The sequence below is a fragment of the Apium graveolens genome, chromosome 4, assembly GCF_009905375.1.
Source record: "Apium graveolens cultivar Ventura chromosome 4, ASM990537v1, whole genome shotgun sequence".
Lineage (NCBI taxonomy): Eukaryota > Viridiplantae > Streptophyta > Magnoliopsida > Apiales > Apiaceae > Apium > Apium graveolens.
In genome coordinates, this window is record NC_133650.1 from 314,369,896 (window position 1) to 314,392,894 (window position 22,999).

The window sequence follows — 22,999 nt, forward strand, 5'->3', positions numbered from 1 at the left end:
CCCTACTTTCCCTCTTCTTCGCTCAACTGAAATGCTAATAGTAGAAAGATTTAGTTTTTTGTTTTCTGAAATACATGTTGAAATTTTTTGTATAAATTCAAGTCTGACATTTTTTCAGCCTAACAAGAGTTGTAATTACCTCAATTTTATGACGTAGTTTCCATTGAGCACGGTTGGATATCTCAATTGATGATGAGTTTATCCTCTGTCGTCCAGGATTCGATCTTTACTCACTCCGAGAATTTCAGAATTTCTTAGAACATATACTCAGTTGTAAGGCTATAAGCCATTTTTGTCAAAAAAATGATGTTTCCATTATTATGTGGAACAGAAGAGAAAGATGAAAATTATGGTTTTCTACGTTTGAAACAAGCTGGCAATAACTACAACTCCATCTATAATGAAATGGGTTAGGTATATTTAACTTAACTTTTGGTGCTCAGAGCTTTGGATAACCTAACTCAAGCTAAAAACATGTAAAATATGCCAAGAATCAGCATATGAGCTCTTAACTAATTGCTGGACAAAATGAGCTCTTAAAGGCATGCTCAGAAATAAAACAAGTACCCTACATGCTGCCATTATATCGCAAAATTTTCATGTAATCAATGTATATATACATCCGTGTTCATATCATATGTAATCAGCATATGTACAATGTGTATATATGCATGCATTTGCTGTAAGATAACTCTCTCGGCATGGCATAGACCTGCTACTGCAGCATACTGGCAGCACAAAGAAGATCGTTGCAGCAGGAATGAATTGAAAAGTAAAGGAAACCGACATTCTACAAAACAAGGTGAAGTTCCATGCCTCACTTATAATAGAATCCCAAAATGGGAAAAATCCTTGATAAAGGGCCAACAGTACTTGTTCTAGCCACATTACAAATTATTACCGTCATGATACAATATTTAGAATAACTTCACAATTTTATTATAGAAACAGAACATGTAATTGACCATAAAAGAAAATTTACGCAGGACAAGCAAAATGAACGTCTTACAACACTAGGAAACAAATAAGCTAGCCTCCACATCAGAAGATTATATCATCGTCTTTCATAGTTGCAGCCAACAAGTTATGTGCAGCATTAGTTGAAATTCCTTTCTGCAACGAAACCTTCTCAACAGCCTGATCTTCTGCAAACTTTCTGGCAGCCTCAAGCTGTCTTTGAATCTCCCTTTTCTTAAAAGCCTGAATTTTCTTCAGCCTAAAAAAGTCCTCTCTTTCCAACTCATCCAGCTCCCCCTTGATGTAAGTTATAGTGTTCTCTAACCTAGGCTTCACAACGCTCTCCAATGCATTAACCCTGCGATTTGTGGTTTTAATTGCCTCATCAAGTGTCAAGAATGATGTTTGAAGGGAAGCTAGCTCTACAAGAACTTCAATGGCTCTCACGTAGGCAACACGACAAGCTTGCACCTGTTGGCCACCTCTTGCCAGTCCAGTCAAGTCATTCTTTGTCTCTCCATCAGTAAAATGCTCGAACTTGGGGAGTTTCACACCTGCAACATTCTCTTGACGTGATCGAATTTTAATTGATGCATTTTGAACATTTTCTAGGACAATATGTTTGACGTTTTCTCCAGCAACATATTTAGCTTCTGTTAAAGCAAAAGAAGAAGATTTCATGATTGTTCCCATTTCCTCCTTTGTAGCGACAATCTTTTTTAGAATCTGACGGAACTGCACTGTTAAAGCATCACTCTTCTTCTTCAGAAGAGCATGACCTCTTGTGGCACCAATAAGGCGAGCTTTGATAACTCCGAGCACTGTAACAGTAGGAACAACATTCAGGCGTTGATTCTGACCAGCCATATTGCCAAATGTCTAACCTGTCCAGAAAAGTTAGTTAGCTAGAGACCATTTTTTAATATGCCGACAAATGTGTGAGTAGTGTAATTTAAGTTACTAAGACTCTTTGGTTTCGGTCACTTCACTAGTGTCTTACCCTTGAACACTTGGACACAACACTTACTTATTGACATGCCGTGACCAACTAAAAGACCACACTGAGATCAATTTAGGACACACAACAAAAAGAGTTTAAGAAAGAAAGGAGAAAGGAGAAAAAATAAAAAGAGACAAAGAATATGCCACATAATGATATTAGAGTTTCAATATAATAGGTTCATAAAAACAACCATACGAAATAAGCGAAGTCCTTTACCAAATCATGTGTACTTATTAGAAATTCCGAGACCGGCACTGAAATTTCTGTAGTGCCGGTTGCGACACTCTGTACTCGAGTCCAAGTAACATAGAGTGTGATAACCAGAAATAACACATGGAATTCAATATTTAGCAATAAAAAAAAACAAATCAAAACATCTTGATTAGTTCTTGGAGCAAAAAAATAATCTTTTGCTAAAAAAACATCAAACTCTAACAACAGAAACAATGAAAATTAAAATTTAATACCCAAAAAGCAAAAGGAACTGTTACGATCCTAGTAACTGCAAAACTGATTGCTAGTCTCACTTTAATATGTAACTTTAAGCCTTTTTTGTCCAAAGTGGCCAAGTAAACTTGAGGATAGCCTCTCAATGATCATGGCCTGTACAAGTAAGGTACACTTTCGATCAAATTAGAAGATAGCCTCAATGATCATGGTCTTTAGATGTAAGCTATACTTTCAATCAGATCAGATGTTACAAAATATCTTTGTTTTTCCAAATATATCTGTTGGAACACCAACCAATATGGCTATCCTTCAAGACACCCATTTTGCTAATCTTCAAGAAGAGACGACAGATAAGAATGTTCTTAAACTACCAAATATCAGCATCGGAGTTGTACTCAAACATTCACAGAAACTATTTAATAAATTTAACAAAATCATATTGCCTAGTCAGTCCATGACAAATTTTCTTTCATTTCATGGCTAACATTCCCAAAAAGCTACAATGATGTCAATTTTTGTGCATATCTTCCACAAAAAATTCACGTGCATACGCATACATGTCCATGAAACACATATTACTAACACTGACGCTCTGTTTGGTTGGAGTTAGAAGGAATGAAATCGGATAAATATAAAATAATAAGTGTACTATTTTGTATGTTAATATTTAAAATTTTCTTTCCTCCACTTCATTCTTGTCAATCCAGTAAGGTCAATATCACCAATTTAAAAATAAATGCTATTTCCGTGTTACTCGTTCATTCATAAGCCTCCTAAAAAACTGCAATTTTTCATCTTTACGTGTCGTCGTGTCCCTCTTACATGATTCTCTTCTACCCCTAAATTTTGTTCAAAATTTTTCATTTAATCACCAACAAATTATCTTCTTTTTCTTCTTCAATATTCTTCATTTAATTACCAACACAAAGCCATAGGATCTCTCACACACACGTTTCGAATTCACAATGGAAACCACAATTCATGTCACACTAGTCATACACTTAATCCTCGCTCGCTCACAAACATTTCATCCCATACTTCCCAACCAAACCGATCATAATCATGAAACCATCTACTTCTTCGAGTTTACACCACACACTCCTACACATACCTAAGTTTCCGTATAACTACCATACCTACCATCCGTAAAACAGTACACCCTAACTCCACAACAAATTTCACTTTTCCAAACTAATAACCGCAAACACAACAAAACATCTAATTCATTTAAAAATACCTAATTACATACAATGAGAATCAATACACATAATCACAAACACAAAACAAATCAAGATCAAGCACTAAAATCATAACATTAATAAAAATCACTTAAATCATATTAAATTAAATTAAATAAATAAATATAAATAATAGATATATATACCTGAAGTATTGTAGATCTGAGATATGAAAGAACGATCTAAAATGAAACCCTACCTGTAGAGATCGAGAGAGATAAATACGAGAGAGAGAGAGAGATGTATGTATAGATTGATAGATAGATACAGAGGGGTATGAATGAAAGATCAAACTCCTGGCAGTGACACACACATGGTTGAGACAATCCGTGCCTACTTATGTTGTGTATTAATCATTGCCTAAATTATCTTATGCAATTTTGTTGTTTGTTCTTAATTTGGGTATTGGGCTTTCTTAATGGGCTGGGTTTTGGGCTTGGTCATGAGGAAAAAGTGACTATAAAAAAGAAAATATTCAGTTGAGATATCGATTTCTGATTTACTGAAAATCGATTAAATACATAATTCTATATAAGAAATTGTAATTTTAGACATATTAAAAATATATATATATATATAATAATTAGGGTGTTGCTCATAAATTATGTATGTTACTTATTAAAAAAAATATGTATGGAGATATTTTTCGCTGATTATCATAGGCATACATTGTAAAGTAATTACGACATAAAAAATGAGGACTAAATATAATTCTAGCTAAAAATAGTTTTTTTATTGAGTTTGGAAATAATAGAAATGTAATTAATTAAATAGATTATAAAGAACAATATCAAATTATTATTAAGGTATATATAAATTTTTGTAACATTAAAAAATCATAATGATAAAGCCTTTAATCTACTAGTCTTCTTTTGAATATTAGAAAAATTAAAAAAGAAAAAAGAAAAAAAAGACAGTGACATTTTGAAAAATGTAAAACCTTTTATTTTTTCTATCAGAATAGAGAAACCAACGGCTACTTCTTACTCAAGACCACACAAAATTCAAAATCAAACACACAAAGTATCACCTCAACTCAACAGATCATTTCAAATTTTCAATACTCAAAAACAACACAAACAAATTCCAAACACATCGAATATTCGAAACCCCCTCTTTTCGAAACCAAAGATCTAGCTCCCAAAATGGTGTATTCTTACACACCAGCCTACTACTCATCACTCCATGACTCGATCACATCTATTTGCAAGAACATTCTTCCGTTCTCTTTTAAGAAAAAGAGACTTCCCGCGATAGCAGCTGCTGAGCAGAAGTTATCGGAACATCAATCCGAGAATTTGAAATGGCAGCAAAACTCGTTTCACCAAATATTGAAATTGATGGGCTTGTGTAAAGAAGGTATTGTCCCTGAAGAAGAGGTTTCTGCTTTTCGGACTCATCTTCTTGATACTCTTATTGCTTCTCCTCTTGATCATGAACACGCGTTGATTTTGAAAGATAAGCTCGTCTTTTTGCAGGTTAGTCCATTCAATTATTACTTTGAATTTTTTCATTATAGTTGTATAATTTTTTTTGATGGCACGCACGTGTCTCTACTGAGACTCGAACACATAATTCTTTTATAGTTTTGATTTTTTTGCAGGTTAGTCCGTTTAATTATTCCTAATTTTTTCTTTTAAAGTTGTGTACCTTTTTTTAAAGGCACGCACACATGTCTAGACTGAGACTCGGACTCGTAATTTTTTGTAGTTGTAAATTGTTGTTGTGGTTATGTGGTATAGGAGTTGCTGTATGCGCAATGTATATCTGAGGAGGAGTATCATTCGTCGAAAAGGCCTTTGTTACAGAGACTAGCTGTACAAGGAGCTGTGATTGAGGCACGACATGTGATTGCTGGAAAACCGAAAGAGATATCTGAAGAGGAATGGTCATCGATTGACTTGAAGGATGAAAATTGCGTGATTAGTAAAGAAAAAATAAATTTGGAGAGCAAATTGAAACATGGATCAGCAATTAAGCATATCAAAGGAGCTGCATCTGTGCTTAGCTTTGTGTCACCGCAGAAAAATGCGAAGTTTAAGGAAGATAAGGGAGTTCGTGATCTCGATAAAGAGAATTTCGAATCAATTGATCAGAAATTTGGTTCTGTTAAGAATGAAATGAGGATCTCACAAGAGAATCCTTTTTGGAATTGTCAAATGAGGGAGAAAGAGAGTGAAACTCGGTCTATTCTAATGGCTTCAGAGAGTTTGCCTGAAGAAGTCGCGAAAAGTGGAGGTTCTAAAGCGAAGAAGAAGCCATTTAGGACATTGTTTCAAAGAGATGGACAAGGCAGTGTTGACAATGGTGGCAATGTCGTAGAGGAGAAAGAGCCTAAATCGGGGAAGAAACAATGGGGATTTGATGGTTTCAAGAAATGGAAGAAGAGTGAGCCTTCTGAAGATGAAACAGCGCCTTTGGCACTCAATGAAAGATCTGATGGTGAAGGTTATTTAGGGAAGCTAGTCGAGAGTTCGATTGGAGAAGGACCTGATACTAAGCAAATAAAGAAGAAGCTGCATTCTGATGGTTCACCCTCTGATTTTTTTGTCGATAAGGTGATAATAATTTCAACCTTTTTGTAACTGGACTGGTTCATGAGTTCCAAACTTGTTTTAATCTCGAATTTAATCATTGTAGGTTCTTGGGGACAAAATCAGAAAGGAGCTATTGCGGATTCAAAAGGAACTTGGCACCACAAATCCTAATGCTCAGTTAACGTAAGCAAATCATATTATCTCCGCGCTTCACTTGTCTATTTAGCCTATTTTTAACTAATGCTGTGATGCAACAACTATAGGAATGACCAGTTAATGTAAGCAAATTATATTATCTCCACGCTTCACTTGTCTACTTAGCCTTTTCTTTACTAATGCTTGTGATGCAACAACTATAGGAATGACCAGTTTATGTAAGCAAATCATATAATCTCCACGCTTCACTTGTCTATTTAGCCTTTTTTTACTAATGCTTGTGATGCAACAACTATAGGAATGACCAGTTTATGTAAGCAAATCATATTATCTCCACGCTTCACTTGTCTATTTAGCCTTTTTTTACTAATGCTTGTGATGCAACAACTATAGGAATGACCAGTTTATGTAAGCAAATCATATTATCTCCACGCTTCACTTGTCTATTTAGCCTTTGCTTTACTAATGCTTGTGATGCAACAACTATAGGAATGACCAAATTGAGATTATTTCAACTAGGCTCCCGGTTGACAAGGCAGACTTAAAGAATTTTTTTCCCAGGTAAGAAGGAAGCTTACCTTTTTACCTCTTCAAATCGAAATCTCTTCCCTTACAACTGTTATAAATTGTTGCTCTTTGTCTGAGTCAGGTCGTGGTGTGATCGGTATGGTGATGTTGTGTTGGATGTTGTCCGAAAAGAGTTCAAGGATCATGTTGCAGAGATGAAAACCGGTGCCAGGGAGAAGAAGCAGAGTCCAAAAAGATGGGAAACATTTGATGAAGATGATGATCAAAATTGTCACCCGAATCTCTTTGCTTCTTGTCATGTCCCAAGCAAGCAAGCAATTTCAACTCCCCTGAACAGCAATCGCGTTGCATATAGCAGCAGACCATACTGGTAGATCCTCTTAAAACTATTATACTACAGTAGGCTAGCAGCCATGCTACTAATACATATTATTATTGTTAAGTTTGTAAAATAATTATTTGCATTCCTTGCTGTTGTTTGTGCATTACTGATGAAGAATGCTGTTGTCAAAAGTTTAAGTTTTAAAGATCTTTTTAAGCTGTTGTCAAGATTATAAATTCTGCTTCGCGAGTAAAGATTTAGTCATATTAAATCTTTAGTTGCGTGCTGATTCTACTATATTAGAAGCAAGTCCTTTGATTCACATCATAATCAGCTCGTTTTCATAGTAAAGATTTAGTCATCTACAATCTTTAGTCTTTGCATTTAGCAATTTCTGTGCAACTGTTATATTCTGTACTTGGCTGCTTAAGAGCAATGACATGAAACACAAACATGTTACAAATCTCCAGTACATAATTATATCTCCGATACATAATTACATCTCAGAAACTTAGAAGAGCTTTACTGGTCTAGAAGCCACAGCATTTAAGAAATTTAAATAAGCAACATCCGCAAAAGATATAGATTTAGTGAACTTCTCATTTAGAACAATACAGCCCTGAAGGCACAGGTATTAAATTTAAGACACTAGGATCTTCCTCTTAAACATGGAGAAGCCAAAAAAAAGAAAGATTGCAGCAACACCTTCGGTAATCAAGCTTCGCTAGCCATGATGCTGGTCACTGTAAGATATCTTGCATCACCAACTATAAATAACTTGAAAGATATGAATGTGTTGTGAATTTACCTATAGATTTATTCTCCAGTAAGGCAGAATTAGTTGGCATTTTCCTCCACTTGATGAAACCCGTCGAGTGAAACAAGTGTCTCAATGTATTTAAGAGTTGCAAGACTGTTGTCTTCTCCAAGTCCATGATACTCAGTCTCTTTCTTCTCATAGTCATACCGTAAATTGTACACAAACACATTTCGATTCATCAGCTTCTTTACATAAAACTGTCCAGCACCCAAATAACAAGATAGCCACATATCCAACTCGAGATCAGTCTCAATACTGAACATTTTCGTCCAAGAAGACACTTCTCCAGAACCATCATCATCCAATGTCCAAAGATCAACTCCTGGTACAGATTCAAAAGCCATAGCAACAGAACCCTTAAAATCCAAAACATCGGATTACTTTCTTTGAACAAAGCCTGGGAATGGAACTAGTTGAAAAACCTCTTTATGCAAATCAAATGAGATTAACTGTTGTTCCTCCCCGTGACTAAAATACAGTATCCCGTTAACAACAGTGTACTCATTTCTCTGGAATTTCTCCTCCTCCAATTCCTTTCCCCAAACAGGACCCTGAAATTCTCTCCAACTATACTGAATACACCTGCAATTTTAACGGCACACTGCCAAGATTCATATCACATATAGTCCTAAACACCTTGTAGTCATTAGACGAAGAATCATAACCAAACCCTATCCTAACACCACTTGAACTAGACACATCCAATTCTGGAACACGGACTTCTTTGTACCTCCTAATCGACGGATTCCATAGATAAACAACACTATCATCCGTCAAACATATAATGCCATTACAACAAGTAGTACCAACAACTCGAGAATTTCCAAAAACACGTGGCATCACAACATGAACAGGCCAGCTGGATAAAGCATGCATATTCCCACGTACAAAATCATCGATAACATGTAATTTTCGTATGCATGAAAGAAAACCAGCCTCTATATTATGCAACCTATCAGTGAGCCTATCAGTGAGCGCTAGCATCTCTCCGTTAAAGGACACTACTTCTGGCACATTATGTACTACATTACTTGGATTAACTTTCGAAGGATCGAGAATGTCGAGTAGCGTGGGATTATTATTATTATTATCGATGACATGGTGGAGATGTGATTTTATCAGCAGGGGCGGATCTACTAAGGGTCACGGGGGACACGTGTCCTCATAAAACAAAATTTTACCTTTTTTTATCATTAAATTTTTTGAAAATATATGAAAGTGACCCCGAAAATTCAAAAATATAAGGGTGTATTTCACAAAATATGGTCGATGTCCCGGAATATAATTCCTGGATCCGCCCCTAATTTTATGAAAGTAGGGTCTGAAATAAGAGAAAGCCAGAGTTTAGAAACTGACTTACAGACAAGTATTGTTTTTACAGGGAGTCGAACAAGTACTTCTGTCAGCAATTCTTCCGGTAAGACGCCGACATTTGCTACCTTCTTTACCATGTCTGAAATGCCTCAGCTGAGCAGAGTTCTTTTTTATAAAAAAAATATCGAACCTAGTAACTAGAACAACACGGTATTGCCACTATTATAAGAAGTGCCTGGAAAAAGCGCAAAGAACAATGCGTCAAAGTGGAGTGTATAAATCTTTCAATCTACCGAAGTTGAATGGTCACATTAATGAGGAAATGAGTCGCTGCTTAGGTGTAATTTTTAATTTCAACCCATCGGTTTCGAAAATAACCCATTTTTCTTACCCCTTGAAATTTAAGTTTTTTGGCTATCACATAGTTAAAATTAGAGAAATTATTAAAAGTATTAATTTTTTAATTATTTTTTTTAAATATTACTATTTTCTGATTCTTTTTACTAAAATACGGAATCAACCAAAACTAAGCAGACATACAGTATTTGAATCGATTTTTTTTGTTACACGAGATTGCATGAAATTGCAGAAATTCGTCAAAGGTTGCATCTTGAATCAAGTTGCAAAAAACCGTATTTTTGTAAAAAAGAATTGATAAATAATATTTTTGTAAATAAAAAATATTTTTACCAGGCTGATCCCGAAATGATACAAAAAGGAGTAAAAAACTACAAATTATAACCAATGGCACCAGCATTTGATGTTCATTGTGGTCTTGTGGACATGTACTGTGTGTGTATAGTAGAGATTGCACAAAAAATTTGTCGGGTCGGGCTTTATTCGGCCTTTAAAAAACTCGTTTTTTAAAATGTATCGGGCCGGGTTTTTATAAAAATCGGGTTGGGCCGGGGCGGGCTTCCTAAGAAATATAAGGCCCGTTTTAGGCCCGCGGGCCGGGCCGGATCGGGCCAAACAGGGTTTTATCCGGGTTTTTTATTTATATATTAAAAAAATATTTTAATATTTTATAACTCGAATTATGAGTAGTTTAATACCGGAGAAAATAATATCTTGATATATCAGATAGAGTAGTTTAAACACCAAATAAATAATTATTTTTAATATAATATATAAATAATCATATATACTTTAATTGTTTCTAATATTATGATGTATTATTATAAAAATCATAAAAAATATTGTATATTTTCAAATTTTATATAAAAAATTGGTTTTTTAATCGGGCTTTTCAAAAAGCCCGAGTTTTTATCCGGGCCCAACCGGACTTTTATCCGGGTTTTTTTCGATCCGGACTTTTATCCGGGCTTTTCGGGTTTCAGCCGGATTTTTGAATAAAAAGGAGGCCCATTTAAGACCCGCGGACCGGGCCGCACCGGGCCAGGCTTTTTCCGGATCGGATTTCGGGCTTCTGATTTTTTGAACATCTCCTGTGTATACTAAATTTTGTGTGCTAATCAAAATGTATACTACACAAAACTCAATCTGAGAATGTTTCCAATATGCAAGTTCAGCAATGCACTTCTATTGAACATGAAATAAAAACAGAGCTTCTGCATCTTTCATGTTGCTAATATCCCTTTCATAACTAAAAGCATTAGACAAAGGAGTTTTTACTCATCAAACAAACCAAGACATTTCAGAAATCTTAATAAGCATCATACCTGACTATCGCAAAGATAAGGATTTAGTAAACGTCCCACCTGAGACGAACACAGGCAACAGACACTAGCAGTAAATGTCAGATACTACGTTCTTCCTCTTAATTTCGAGTAAGCAAGATATATAATATTGCAGCAAGACCGTCCGTTATCAAACTTCACTTGCACTGAGGCTGGTTAATGTAAGAAATCCTGCAAAAGATTAGATACGTCAAGAAATAAACAATTGAGGAACAATCCTGATGTTTAAAATTGCTGTTATCTGGTATACTAGACTGAAACTGTTCAAATATAAAGTCGATAAGAATCAAAATGGTAAAATGTGAGTTAACAACACCAGTATAGTTCACAACAGCTCATGACTACATGGCTCGAACTCTAATGAAGGTGCACATTACACTTTATTTAATAGGAATTAGTTGATGTTTGATGCATATCATTCGTAACACAAATAATATGCACTTCAGGAACGTAAACAGTTCTAAGCAGCGTTCTTCACAAAACAGCTTCAGCTCTTTAAGTCTTCTTAGTCACAATTAAGATCATTTACGCAAAGGGTTAATTGGGTTAAATATCAAAGTGGTCACTCAAATGAAGGCCATATATCAGTTTGATCATTAAATTTATCGGGATATCATTTGAATCACTAAAGTCATAATAAATATCGAACGGATACCTCAATATAGGTGCTCGGGAATTAAAAATTATTTTTATAGAGTTCTATATATTTTTCTTGAATTCTATTATAACCAAATGAAAATGTATGAATTCTAGTATTTTTGATAATATAGTGAGATTTTTAAAAATTGATATACTATTTATTTTTAATTTTATAGTTATAATCTCTTATTTAAATAAAAATAATTAGTAGATAAATTTTTAAAAATCTCACTAGATCATCTAAAATAATAGGAATTCATAACTTTTTATTTGGTTGTAATAGGATTCAAGAAACATGTATAAAACTCCATAAAATAATTTTTAATTCTCGAGCACCTATTTTGAGGTATTCATTTGATATTTATTATGACTTTAGTGATTCAAATGATACCCCGTTAAGTTTGATGATGAAACTGATATATGGTATTCAGTTGAGTGACCACTTTGATATTTAACCCTTTACGCAAATGTTATAAGTTGCATTTAAGGAGTTCATAGTGATCAACATTAATAGTTATCATTTTAACAAAATCTGCATTCAGAACTAAAATTAGCAGAAATTGACTCAGCAGACACATAGAAGGAGCTTTTAACTCATGATGATAAAAAAACCACAACTGCTAGCTTTGATAACTTTGAAGCAGGAAGATTGTGCCAGGCGTGATTTAAGTTTTTAAATGTAAGAAAGCATACCTTTATTCTAATAGTAAAGATGGACAAAAACACGACAACTTGTAAGCACAATATACCTAATACAGTTTTTAATATAGTACTGCTCCAGTTTGTTTCTCAATCAGCGCGTATAAACAAAATTTACATAATTAGGAAATAAAAGCAGAATTCTGGGAACTACTATTAATTCAAAAGATGAATTTATGTTGTGAATTTACCTCTAGATTGTTTCTTGAGTGAGACTATATTGGTCGGCATTTTCCTCCACTTGGTGAAACCCGTCGAGTGAAACAAGTGTCTCCCTGTATTTGAGAGTTGCAAGAATGTTTTCCTTTCCAACTCCGTAATACTTGGTCTCTTTCTTCTCACAATCATACAAAACATTAAACATGAATACATTTCCATCAAGCAACTTCCTTCCAAAAAACTGCCCTGCACCCAAATAACAAGATAGCCACATCTTCAACTTGGGATGGGGATCATCGGGTGCAATGCTGAACATTTTGGTCCAAGAAGACACCTGTCCCCAAACGTTATCATTCAATTTCCAAAGATCAATTCCTGATACCGATTTAAAAACCACAGCAATAGAATCCTTGAAATCCAAAACATCCGAACATTTCTTTAGCACAAAGCTAGGGAATGGAACTAGTCCAATAACCTCTTTACGCAGATCAAATGCAATTAGATGTTGTTCATCCCAACTACTAAAATACAGTATCTCCTTCACCACAACAAAATCATTTCCCTCGAGCTTCTCCTCCCCCACATTGTTTCCCTTTCCCCAAACAGGACCCCGAAATTCTCCCCAACTATCACCATTCACCGAATACACCTGCAATTTTAACGTCACACTATCTAAATCCCCATCCCAAAAAGTCCTAAACACCTTATAATCATTGCAGCCAGAATCATAACCAAACCCTATCCTCACACCACTCGAACTATCCACATCCAATTCGGGAACACCAACTTCTTTGCACCTCCTAATCAACGGATTCCATAAATAAACAACATCATCATCCGTCAAACATACAATGCCATTACAACAACTAGCACCAACAACTCTAGAATCTCGAAAAACACTTGGAATAACAACACGATCAAAGCGTACATTACAGCTAGACAAATCATGTCCGTCTCGATCATTAAGCATCCAGGAACGATACAAGCGTTCTTCAATTGATCGTAAAAGAGCAAACATATTGTGCAATATATCATGGAGTGCCTGCATGTCCCCGTTAATCGGCACTACTCGTGGCACATTATGTACTACATTACTTAAATTAGGACTGATAATGTCAAGAAGTGTGGGATTATTATTATTGTCAGTGACATAGTGGACGTGAGAATTTATGAAATCAGGGTTCGAAATAAGTGAAAGCCAGGGTTTACAAACCAACTTACATACCCCTATTGTTTTTACAGGGAGTTGAACTAGTACTTCTGTCAGTAATTCTTCCGGTAAAACGCCTATATTTGTTGTTGTCATCTTGTTCCCCATGTCGTTCTGTGCCTAAAATGCAAACACAAATAAAAAAAATCGTAAACTTGATAAAGAGGGTGAAGGACAAATTTAACCTATTTTTATACAAAATTAACAAAAATGACCGATTTTTGAAAAGTTGACCAACTTTAGCCGACGGGATACCAACAGTCAGGGGAGTATTCACTTTACATGCCAACTCTCAGTGGAGTATATATGAAATACCCAACTACCAGCAGAGTATCTTATATAAATTGGGATACCTAACTGATATTGGAGTATTCAATCGGCTAAAATTGGTCACTTTTTTCAGAATGACTATTTTGGTTAAATTTTTTCAAAAATGGGCTATTTTTGTCATTTTTCCGATAAATACTAGTTTAACAAAACAATGTAAACCAATAAAACTCAGTAAAATTAACAACGGCAATGAGAATTTTTTTACCAAAGTGAGTATTGAGAGAAGAGTAAAATTGTGCAATCTAATTATTGCAAGCAGTTGTGGAAAAAATAAGGTGGCTTTCTTCTCCCCTTGTGCAAGAAATAGTAAGTGCATTGGGAATTGGTAAGCTTACTAAGTACTCATCAGTAACCCATTTTTTTCACTGCGGTGAAAGATTAATCGTAAAAAATTGAAATTGGAGTATCCGTCTAAACTTGTCTAATTATATTACCATTTTGTTTGCAATTTATATATTTCTACTTAATAAAAATTTACTAAAAACAAGTTATATTTCCCTATCAACTTATAAGTTACTTATATCCTATAAGTCAGTAATAACTTATTTTGGAGTGTTGCTCGACCCAACTTATCAGTTGAATTTACAACTTATAAGCTGATAAGTTTAACATTAATAACAACATAATTTTCTCCTCTTATTTTGAAATTTTATTTTTTATTAACTTTAGTTTTACAAAATTTGTTCTAAACTATTTTTCTAATATAACAATCGTGAATTATGATAATTTTATTTATAATTTATTTATTTTTTTCAGTTTAGTAAAAAAAAAATCTGACCTTTTCCCAAACACGTATGTATCTTTTAAGTATTTATCTACTTATAATTTATAAGAAACTTATTCATTTTAAGTGCCCGTTTGGGAAATTTTAAAATAAGTAACTTATTATTTAAAATGATTAAGTGCGAAATAAGTGATAAGTTGATAAATAGTGTTTGGATAAATTTACTTATAATTAAGAAGTTTTTTTACTTAAATGAATTAAAACAAATAATTATTAAATACAATTATCTTAGTTCATGAATCTTAAATTAGAAAATATTTAAAAATTTATATTTTAAAATCAAAACTTTAGAAAAAAAGTGAAAAAATGAAAATAAGTTGGAAAAAAGTACGTCACTGCCAACTTTCTTATAAGTTGTAAATTCAACTTATAAGTTGGGTCGACAAACACTCGTCGATAAGCTCTTACGGGCTTATAAGCCATAAATGGCTTATAAGTATATTGCCAAACAGGCCCTAAGTAATAAATTACTTATTTTAAGACAAATGCAGAGTGGAGTGGGCAGAGGAGAACAATTTTACACCAAATCCATAACTTAGAAATCTAATCAGGAGAAAGTGTGTTTTTACTTGCTTTGTATCTTTAAAAACTCCTGAAGAATCAAAAGATCTTGAAAAGATGAGAGGAGCTTAAACGGCATAGAAACAGGACTAACACTCAGATAATAGTCATTGCACTCGTAACAACAATTACATTTACAGTAGGTTTCACTAGGCCTCAACATCGTATATACATTCAATCTGAAAACGTTATCAATATGCAAGTTCAGCAATGCACTTCAATGTAATATGAAATAAAAACTGTTATAATAAGGAACATTAACAAAAACAGAGCCTGTATCTTTCATGTTACAAATATCTCCTGTTCATAACTGAAATCAGTAGGCACTTACGGAGCTTTTACTCATTAAACAACCACAAGATTTAAGAAATCTTAATAAGCATCATAATCGTCTATCACGAAGATATAGATTTGGTAAACTTGCCACTTGGGACAAACACAGGCTACAGGAACTAACAGTAAATATCAAATACTGCGTTCTTCCTCTTGATTACGAGTAAGCAAAATATATAATATTGCAGCAAGACCCTCAGTAATCAAACTCCACTTGCACCGATGCTGGTCAATGTAAGATATCCTGCAAAAGATTAGATACATATCAGGCAAAAGGTTTTAAAAACTGAGGCAACACTGGTGTTGCTGGAAAACTAACTTGAGCTAAGTAGCTAATAAACTTATGTACTTCAATTCAAAATACTAAATTTGGCATTGAGTTATTGTTTATCAGTTCAAAGCCCAAGTTACATTCTTTGATATATTAGCAAAAAAACATATAAGAATAAACGACCCATCAAGATGCTATGAAAAGAATTAACCTGAACTTCAAACATATTGACTGTCAAGAACATATTATTACATAGATTGAAGGACTGTTCTGATTTCCTATCTACACTTATAATGGGTTCGTTGAAGCAGAAAAAAAGATTGCGCCACCTTAAATTACATTTCGTAAAAAATGAGATTACTATATAATACTTTAATAGTACATTACACATAAACAAAATTATATGTAATCACAATCCACCTTTTATAGTTTAACTATCCTTCTTGAGCTTCTTTCTCCATCAGCATGTGTAAACAGAATTCAGTAATTAAGGAAATACAATGAACTAATCCATCTTTAACATTTAATGAAAACAAGAAATAAACAATTGAGGAACAATCCTGGTCATTAAGCTATTGTTAGATTCAGCACCAATCAAACTGTTGTTATTTGGTATGCAGACTGAAACTGTTAAAATATGAAGTCGACAAAAATGGTAAAATGTGAGTTTATATCTCTGATATACTCCAGTTCACAACAGCTAATGATTACATGGTTCGAACAATTATAAAGGTGCACATTACACATTATTTAATAGGCATTAGTTGATGCATATCATTTGTACTAATAATAATATGCACCCTCCAATAGGGTGCCAAAAAGAGTGCCATGCCATGTGGCATGGCGCTCTTGTTAGCTACCCATTGGAGACTTAGGGGTGCTAACCAAAGTAATCAACTTTTGGCACCCTTTGGCACCTTCCCAAAATGGAAAAAATACAAACATCTCCACGAAACACATATAACTTCCTATCTAGTTTTTGGCAACTTTGGTTGCCGATTAATGGGGCAAATATTGACGAAAAAGGTGCCAAAAGTACAAGAGACGAAAGAGAAAAAAATATATTAATAGTTGTAATGATTTAGCATGTTTACCTACTTTGGTTAGCACCCCCATTGGAGATGCTAGGCTATGTTATTCGGACTCGGCTAGAAATGTCCGACATGGACACATGTCCAAGTATCAAACTCGACAATATTTTGAAAAATATACATGTTTTTGGCATAATAAAAGTGTCCAAGTCCGAGTATCCATGTACAAGTGTCGAGTTTCTGGCACGGATACTCGAAGGTAAAGTGAAGAGTCCAAGTAACGTAGATGCTAGGAGTGCAAAACAGTTCTAGGCAACGTTCTCCACAAAATGGCTTCAGCTTTGTAAGTCTTCGTACTCACATTTAAGATCATTAATGCAAATGTCATAAGTTGTACTTAAAGAGTTAAGTGATCAACATTTACGGGTAACATTTTAACATAATCAGCAGTTCGGAACTAATATTGGTAGACACTTGATAATCAACTAAAATCAGTAGACACGTAAAAGGAGCTTTAACTCGTGATGATCAAAAAACCACAACGGCTAACAAATGTTGATAAGCAACAATCCTATCCATCCAAAATTCAGTAAACTTTTGATACCTTTGAAGAAGGAAGATCGAGCCACCTGTGTATAAAAAAAGTCCACCTTTATTTTAAAAGTAAAGATGGACAAATAAAAGACAACATGTAAGCACAATATACCTAATATATAGTATTAATATACTACTTCAGCTTGTTTCTCAATTAGTGTGTATAAACAGAATTCAGATAATTAGGAAATAAAATAAAATCATCCATCTTCAACATCAGTAATATTTAGGACACAAACAGTTGAGAGGAACATTGTTAAGTTGGTAAACTATTGCTAAAATTAACATCAATTGAATTGCTAGATAATTATCAAAATGGTAAAATGTGAGTGAAATACGATACCAGTGCAATAAAACAAAAATCAAGATAAACTCAAAGCAACATCCTAAATGATGGCATTATCTTCTTAAATCAGTAACAGAACTATGTTAACCTTAATAACTATTCAAAACCTATTTTCAATTATTTGATTCGATAAAAAATACATCTATCAATAGTATGTACACACAAAATCAAGTCACGAGGTGTGCCGCAAAACTCTACATTTCACTAACATTCACGAAGTACTAATTGAGTTTCAGTGACCTATATTCTATATGTGGCCAACACAACACTATTATATGAATGAGCAATGAAAAAGAAGGGAGCTTAGTGAATTCCCCATCCACATGTTACAAATCAGTTGTTCAATTATAGACTTCCGAAATGTATATTAATAAAGTAAAGGTATTTGGGCCGAATGTGAATAGGTTCAAATGGAGCATATCCTCTAATCTCTTTTTACTGTACAAGCAATGAAATACATATGAAAAAACAACATTGGCAAAAGGATCAAACTAAAATGAAGCAAGAGTGACAAAAATGCAGAGAAAATGTCCAAGAGAGAGAGCCGGCAGCATCGTACACGACACGAAAATATAGGGTTTGGTTTTATATTTTCGGTACACGAACACGAACTTACACGAATAAATTTAGTGTTGGTTTTGGTTTGACCCACAGGTACACGACACGAAACGAAAGTGCACGAAAAAAGAAATAATTAATTAAACATTTTTATTTTAAAATTATATATATACATATATATATATTATATTACATACATAAATTAAAAGAAATTTCAAATTTAACTTTGACAACTGGAAACACTCATTAGTTTTTGACCAAATTGAGACCACGTCTTTACAATTTTAGCATTTTAGGGTTTCTACTTTCTTTACTTCTCTCCCCTCTTTCACCGCCGCTTACAAATGATACTACTTTCTTCTTTCTTGCTGAGTTCCTGACTTCTAATGGAGGAAACGAATACAAATATTTCGGTAATTTTCATTGTATTTATCATATAACCATGTTTATATGTATATACAAAATAAAGTAATTTGCTTTGGAATCTATTGTAAATACTAAATCAATAATCGATTATGAATCTTGTTTATGTAGGACTATGAATCTCTTAGCGAGGATGAAGGAGACAAGCACTATGAAGACAAGGATGATGGACCAACTGACCCAACTAATCCAAATGAAGGTTCGAGTAAACCTGGACAGAAGCGCAAGGGAACAAGAAAAAAAAGATCGAAATAGTTGTGTTCATGCTAGACATTGTAAATTGGTGGTTGTATAAAAATATAGCATTCTATAATTGTGGAACCAGGATAATTGACCTTGTCATCTTATACCTCTGTTTTCAATTTTAAATGAGCTTTTCCAAATAGGCTGTGCATGCCTTTGTCAAAGTTTGCATTCAATTACTACATTAAATTTCACTCCTTTAAAAGCTTAAGGCTGTAGAATTTACAAGTCCATATTCTAAATCAGACAAGTTAACAGGCCAAACTCATTTTATGTATCGTGCTTATCTTGACTATAATTGAATGTCTGATACAATGCTGACATTTGAGTTTCTTTGTCATTATCATGGTAGGTAATCACAAAGAACAAAAACTCGAGATTGCATCCAAAATTGTGGAGCTTGAGCTTAATTTCTGTTTTAATTTTATGTTCCCTTGAACCATGTTTAATTTCCTTTTTGACGTAAACAATGTCTATCAGCACACATAAATTTTAAAATATTTGGCAGACTTTTTTTCCTTATTTTCGTGTACTATTCTGTGTACCGACTTGTTTAGTTTTCGTTTTTGTGTGCTTACACGAAAAGTACACGAAATATTTCGTATACTTTTCATTTCGTTTCATTTTTACACGAAAAAGCAGAATTTCGGGAACTACTATTAATTCAAAAGATATATGTGTTGTCAAGTTACCTCTAGATTTTCTATTCGTCAGCATTTTCCTCCACTTGATGAAACCCGTCGAGTGAAACAAGTGTTTTCGTGTATTTGAGAGTTGCAAGAATGTATTCCCTTCCATCTCTATAATACTTGGACTCTTTCTTCTCACTATCATACAAAATATTATGAGCGAATAAATTTCCTTCTAGCAAATTATTTCCATAAAACTGCCCTGCACCCAAATAACAAGATAGCCACATATTGAACATGGGACCGGGCACAATACTAAACATTTTGGTCCAAGAAGACACCTGTCCAGAAACATCATCATCCAATGTCCAAAGATCAATTCCTGACACGGATTCAAAAACCACAGCAATAGAACCCTTAAAATCCAAAACATCCGACCACTTATTTTGAACAGAGCCGGGGAAAGGAACTAGACCAAAAACCTCTTTACGCAAATCAAATGCAATTAGCTGCTCTTCATCCCAACTATTAAAATACAGTCTCTCATTAACCACAATAAAATCATTTCCCTCGAATTTCTCCCTCATTGTTTTTCCCCAAAAAGGAACCCGAAATTCTCTCCAACTATCACCATTAACCAAATAAACCTGCATTTTAGACGTCACGCTATCCAAATTTACTTCATACAAAATCCTAAACACCTTATAGTCATTACACGTAGAATCATAAGCAAACCCTGTCTTTACGGGACACCATTTAGATACATACAATTCAGGAACAAACACTTCTTTAAACCCCCTAATCGACGGATTCCATAAATAAACAACATTCCTATAATCATTCGACAAACATACAATGCCATTACAACAACTAGTACCAACAACTCGAGAATGTCGAAAAACACTTGGCATCACAACACGATCAATGCAAATATGACAGGTGGAATAAGTATCGAGGAATAAATTAACTTCCGGAGAATCGAGAATGTCGAGAAGTGTGGGATTATTATCATTATTATTATTGTTGATGATATAGCGGAGATGTGAATTGATGAAATTAGGGTTTGAAATATGAGAAAGCCAGGGTTTAGAAACTGACTTACAGACAAGTAATGTTTTTATGGGGAGTCGAGCAAGTACTTCTGTCAGTAATTCTTCGGACAAGTCTCCCACGTTTGTTAGCTTGTTCTTCTCCATTTGTCAGCTCCGAGAATGTTTTACAGAATATCGAGAGTTCGAATTTTATCAAGAACAAAATTGGGTCCTGTGTAATGTTCTGTATTTGTGTTTAACGATGAATGAATCGTAAAGAAAATGTTAGGGGCAGTATTTTTTTGAATTTGAAGAGCTCTCACCAGACTTCCCGAATGCATGCATATAGTTGGTCATTTATCAATTAAATATAATAAAATTTAATAAATAATTATTATATCAATATACAGTAAATTTAAATATAAAATTAAATTTAGTTGACACTAACAACCAAATACTATCATAATATTTATTTAAATTAGTAACTTTTTAAATATTAAAATATATGTAAATATTTTAAAATTATATTTATTATTTCTGGATATTTCTAATATTAAAATAATTAATAAAAAATAAAAAAAATAGTAAAAAGCCATGCCGAATCATGAAAAGGCATGTGAGGCTAATTGACGTCTTCGCATGCCCATCTTGACATGCTCGTGATGTGCACCCTAGGGTTACGGCTATTCAAAGTATTTTTCTGGATTTGGGGCTCATGGGATAAATAAATAATTTGTTAATTAAATATTTTTTTTTCAATCTTAATATAATAGATATAATATATTTTTTATTTTGATAAATGAATAAAAAATTTAAAGATATATTTATTTATCGAGATTTAACCGTAAATTTAATAAAATTCTGCTAAAATATGGGAATATTTATGATAATATTCAATTTTTTAAAAAATAAATAAATTTATTTATCAAAAAAATTTTCACATTGTTCAAGACATCTATTTCAACCCGAAAATTAAAAAAAAAAATTCTTCTCATTTCTAAGAAAATAGTGAAAAATATTTCATTAGTAATAAAAAAGGGGCACAGTGTTTTTCAAGTGGATTGAAGGAGGTAGAAATAAATAAAACTCAATGCGAAAAATATAAAAAAACATCTAGTAATATATTTAACTAGAAAATCGATTATCCTCGTTACGGAATCTTATGTGACAAAGTATTGATTGCATATAGTAAAAAAAGGAGTGCTATATACCAAATGTATAAAATATAGTAAATATCGTATTATTATAACTTTTGACTAGTAAAATTGATTGTAATTTTAACTGAAAAATATAAAAATAATATAATTGAAAAATATATCTATTTTATTTTAATATGAAATTTTTAATTTTTAAATAATAAGTAAATACTTTGTTACTGAAAATTTGGTCAATTTAACTCATTAAAAAATAAAATGAATATATAATTAGAAATGGAGTAAACAAATAAATAGTATATTGGATATTTGGACTTCCGAAAATCTGAATACTTTCCGTAATATACCCATTAAACTTCTCAAATTTTATTTCTTCTCCGAATTGTCACGATATTGTGAATTATTTTTTCTAAAATAAACGAATTTTTGGAATAAATAGATAACTCTTACAAATGAAAAAATACAATACTCTATTTTGAATTGATGGGATTGCATATATTTGGAAATTTCTTTAATATTGCTCTGTTTTTTTTTACATAAATTTTTTTTTGCTTATAACTTAGTATCTTTTCTGATAACGCAATATGAGAGGATCGAACATTGATGGTTCGACAAGACACGTGTTTGGAAAATTTATTAAGTGAGCTTATTTATAAGCCCGTAACAACTTATCGACGAGTGTTTGTTTACCAACTTATAAGTTGAATTTACAACTTATAAGTTGAATTTACAACTTATAAGCTGATAAGTTGAATGTTAGCAAATGACGTACTTTTTCACAACTTATTTTGATTTTTTGTTTTGTTTATTAACTTTAGTTTTTAAATTTTTTTTTAAAATATTAACCTAACTTAAAATTCAAGAATTAAGATAATTATATTTAAAAAATATTTAATTTAGTTTATTTAAATAAAAAAATTCTGACTTATAAGTTAAATTAGCCAAACACTTGTATAACTTATAAGCATTTATCAATTTA

The 22,999-nt window shown here is 33.1% G+C and overlaps 4 protein-coding genes across 9 annotated transcripts; 1 reads left to right on the forward strand and 3 right to left on the reverse strand.

Annotated features, from left to right (window-relative positions):
- Nucleotides 1-788: 788 nt before the first annotated feature.
- Nucleotides 789-4,013, reverse strand: LOC141721831 (V-type proton ATPase subunit D). 4 transcript variants are annotated; one of them, XM_074524956.1, is made up of 2 exons: nucleotides 3,795-4,013; nucleotides 789-1,836 (listed from the first exon to the last, which is right to left on the reverse strand). In XM_074524956.1, exon 2 carries the CDS (start codon nucleotides 1,822-1,824, stop codon nucleotides 1,042-1,044), a length of 783 nt encoding a protein of 260 aa, XP_074381057.1. In that variant the 5' UTR covers nucleotides 1,825-1,836; nucleotides 3,795-4,013; the 3' UTR covers nucleotides 789-1,041. The 4 variants fall into 4 exon arrangements, with proteins under 4 accessions (XP_074381057.1, XP_074381054.1, XP_074381058.1 ...); XM_074524953.1 differs by having other exon boundaries at nucleotides 789-1,841; nucleotides 3,795-4,012; XM_074524957.1 differs by having other exon boundaries at nucleotides 3,848-4,011.
- A 634-nt stretch (nucleotides 4,014-4,647) lies between these two features.
- On the forward strand, nucleotides 4,648-7,407 carry LOC141721832 (uncharacterized). The gene is made up of 5 exons (XM_074524958.1): nucleotides 4,648-5,126; nucleotides 5,391-6,206; nucleotides 6,289-6,368; nucleotides 6,831-6,902; nucleotides 6,991-7,407. Exons 1-5 carry the CDS (start codon nucleotides 4,794-4,796, stop codon nucleotides 7,241-7,243), a joined length of 1,554 nt encoding a protein of 517 aa, XP_074381059.1. The 5' UTR covers nucleotides 4,648-4,793; the 3' UTR covers nucleotides 7,244-7,407.
- Nucleotides 7,408-12,556: 5,149 nt separating this feature from the next.
- Nucleotides 12,557-13,840, reverse strand: LOC141720234 (F-box/kelch-repeat protein At3g23880-like). Its single transcript, XM_074522582.1, has one exon. It carries the CDS (start codon nucleotides 13,838-13,840, stop codon nucleotides 12,557-12,559), a length of 1,284 nt encoding a protein of 427 aa, XP_074378683.1.
- A 1,790-nt stretch (nucleotides 13,841-15,630) lies between these two features.
- LOC141721833 (F-box/kelch-repeat protein At3g23880-like) lies at nucleotides 15,631-21,169 on the reverse strand. 3 transcript variants are annotated; one of them, XR_012574911.1, is made up of 3 exons: nucleotides 19,899-21,169; nucleotides 17,647-17,692; nucleotides 15,631-15,984 (listed from the first exon to the last, which is right to left on the reverse strand). XR_012574911.1 is itself a non-coding variant. In XM_074524960.1 (3 exons), the coding sequence occupies exon 1, from the start codon at nucleotides 21,029-21,031 to the stop codon at nucleotides 19,910-19,912; it is 1,122 nt and encodes a 373-aa protein (XP_074381061.1). In that variant the 5' UTR covers nucleotides 21,032-21,169; the 3' UTR covers nucleotides 15,631-15,984; nucleotides 17,647-17,671; nucleotides 19,899-19,909. The 3 variants fall into 3 exon arrangements, 2 of the variants coding, with proteins under 2 accessions (XP_074381061.1, XP_074381060.1); XM_074524960.1 differs by having other exon boundaries at nucleotides 17,647-17,671; XM_074524959.1 differs by lacking the exon at nucleotides 17,647-17,692 and having other exon boundaries at nucleotides 19,899-21,165.
- Nucleotides 21,170-22,999: the final 1,830 nt, after the last annotated feature.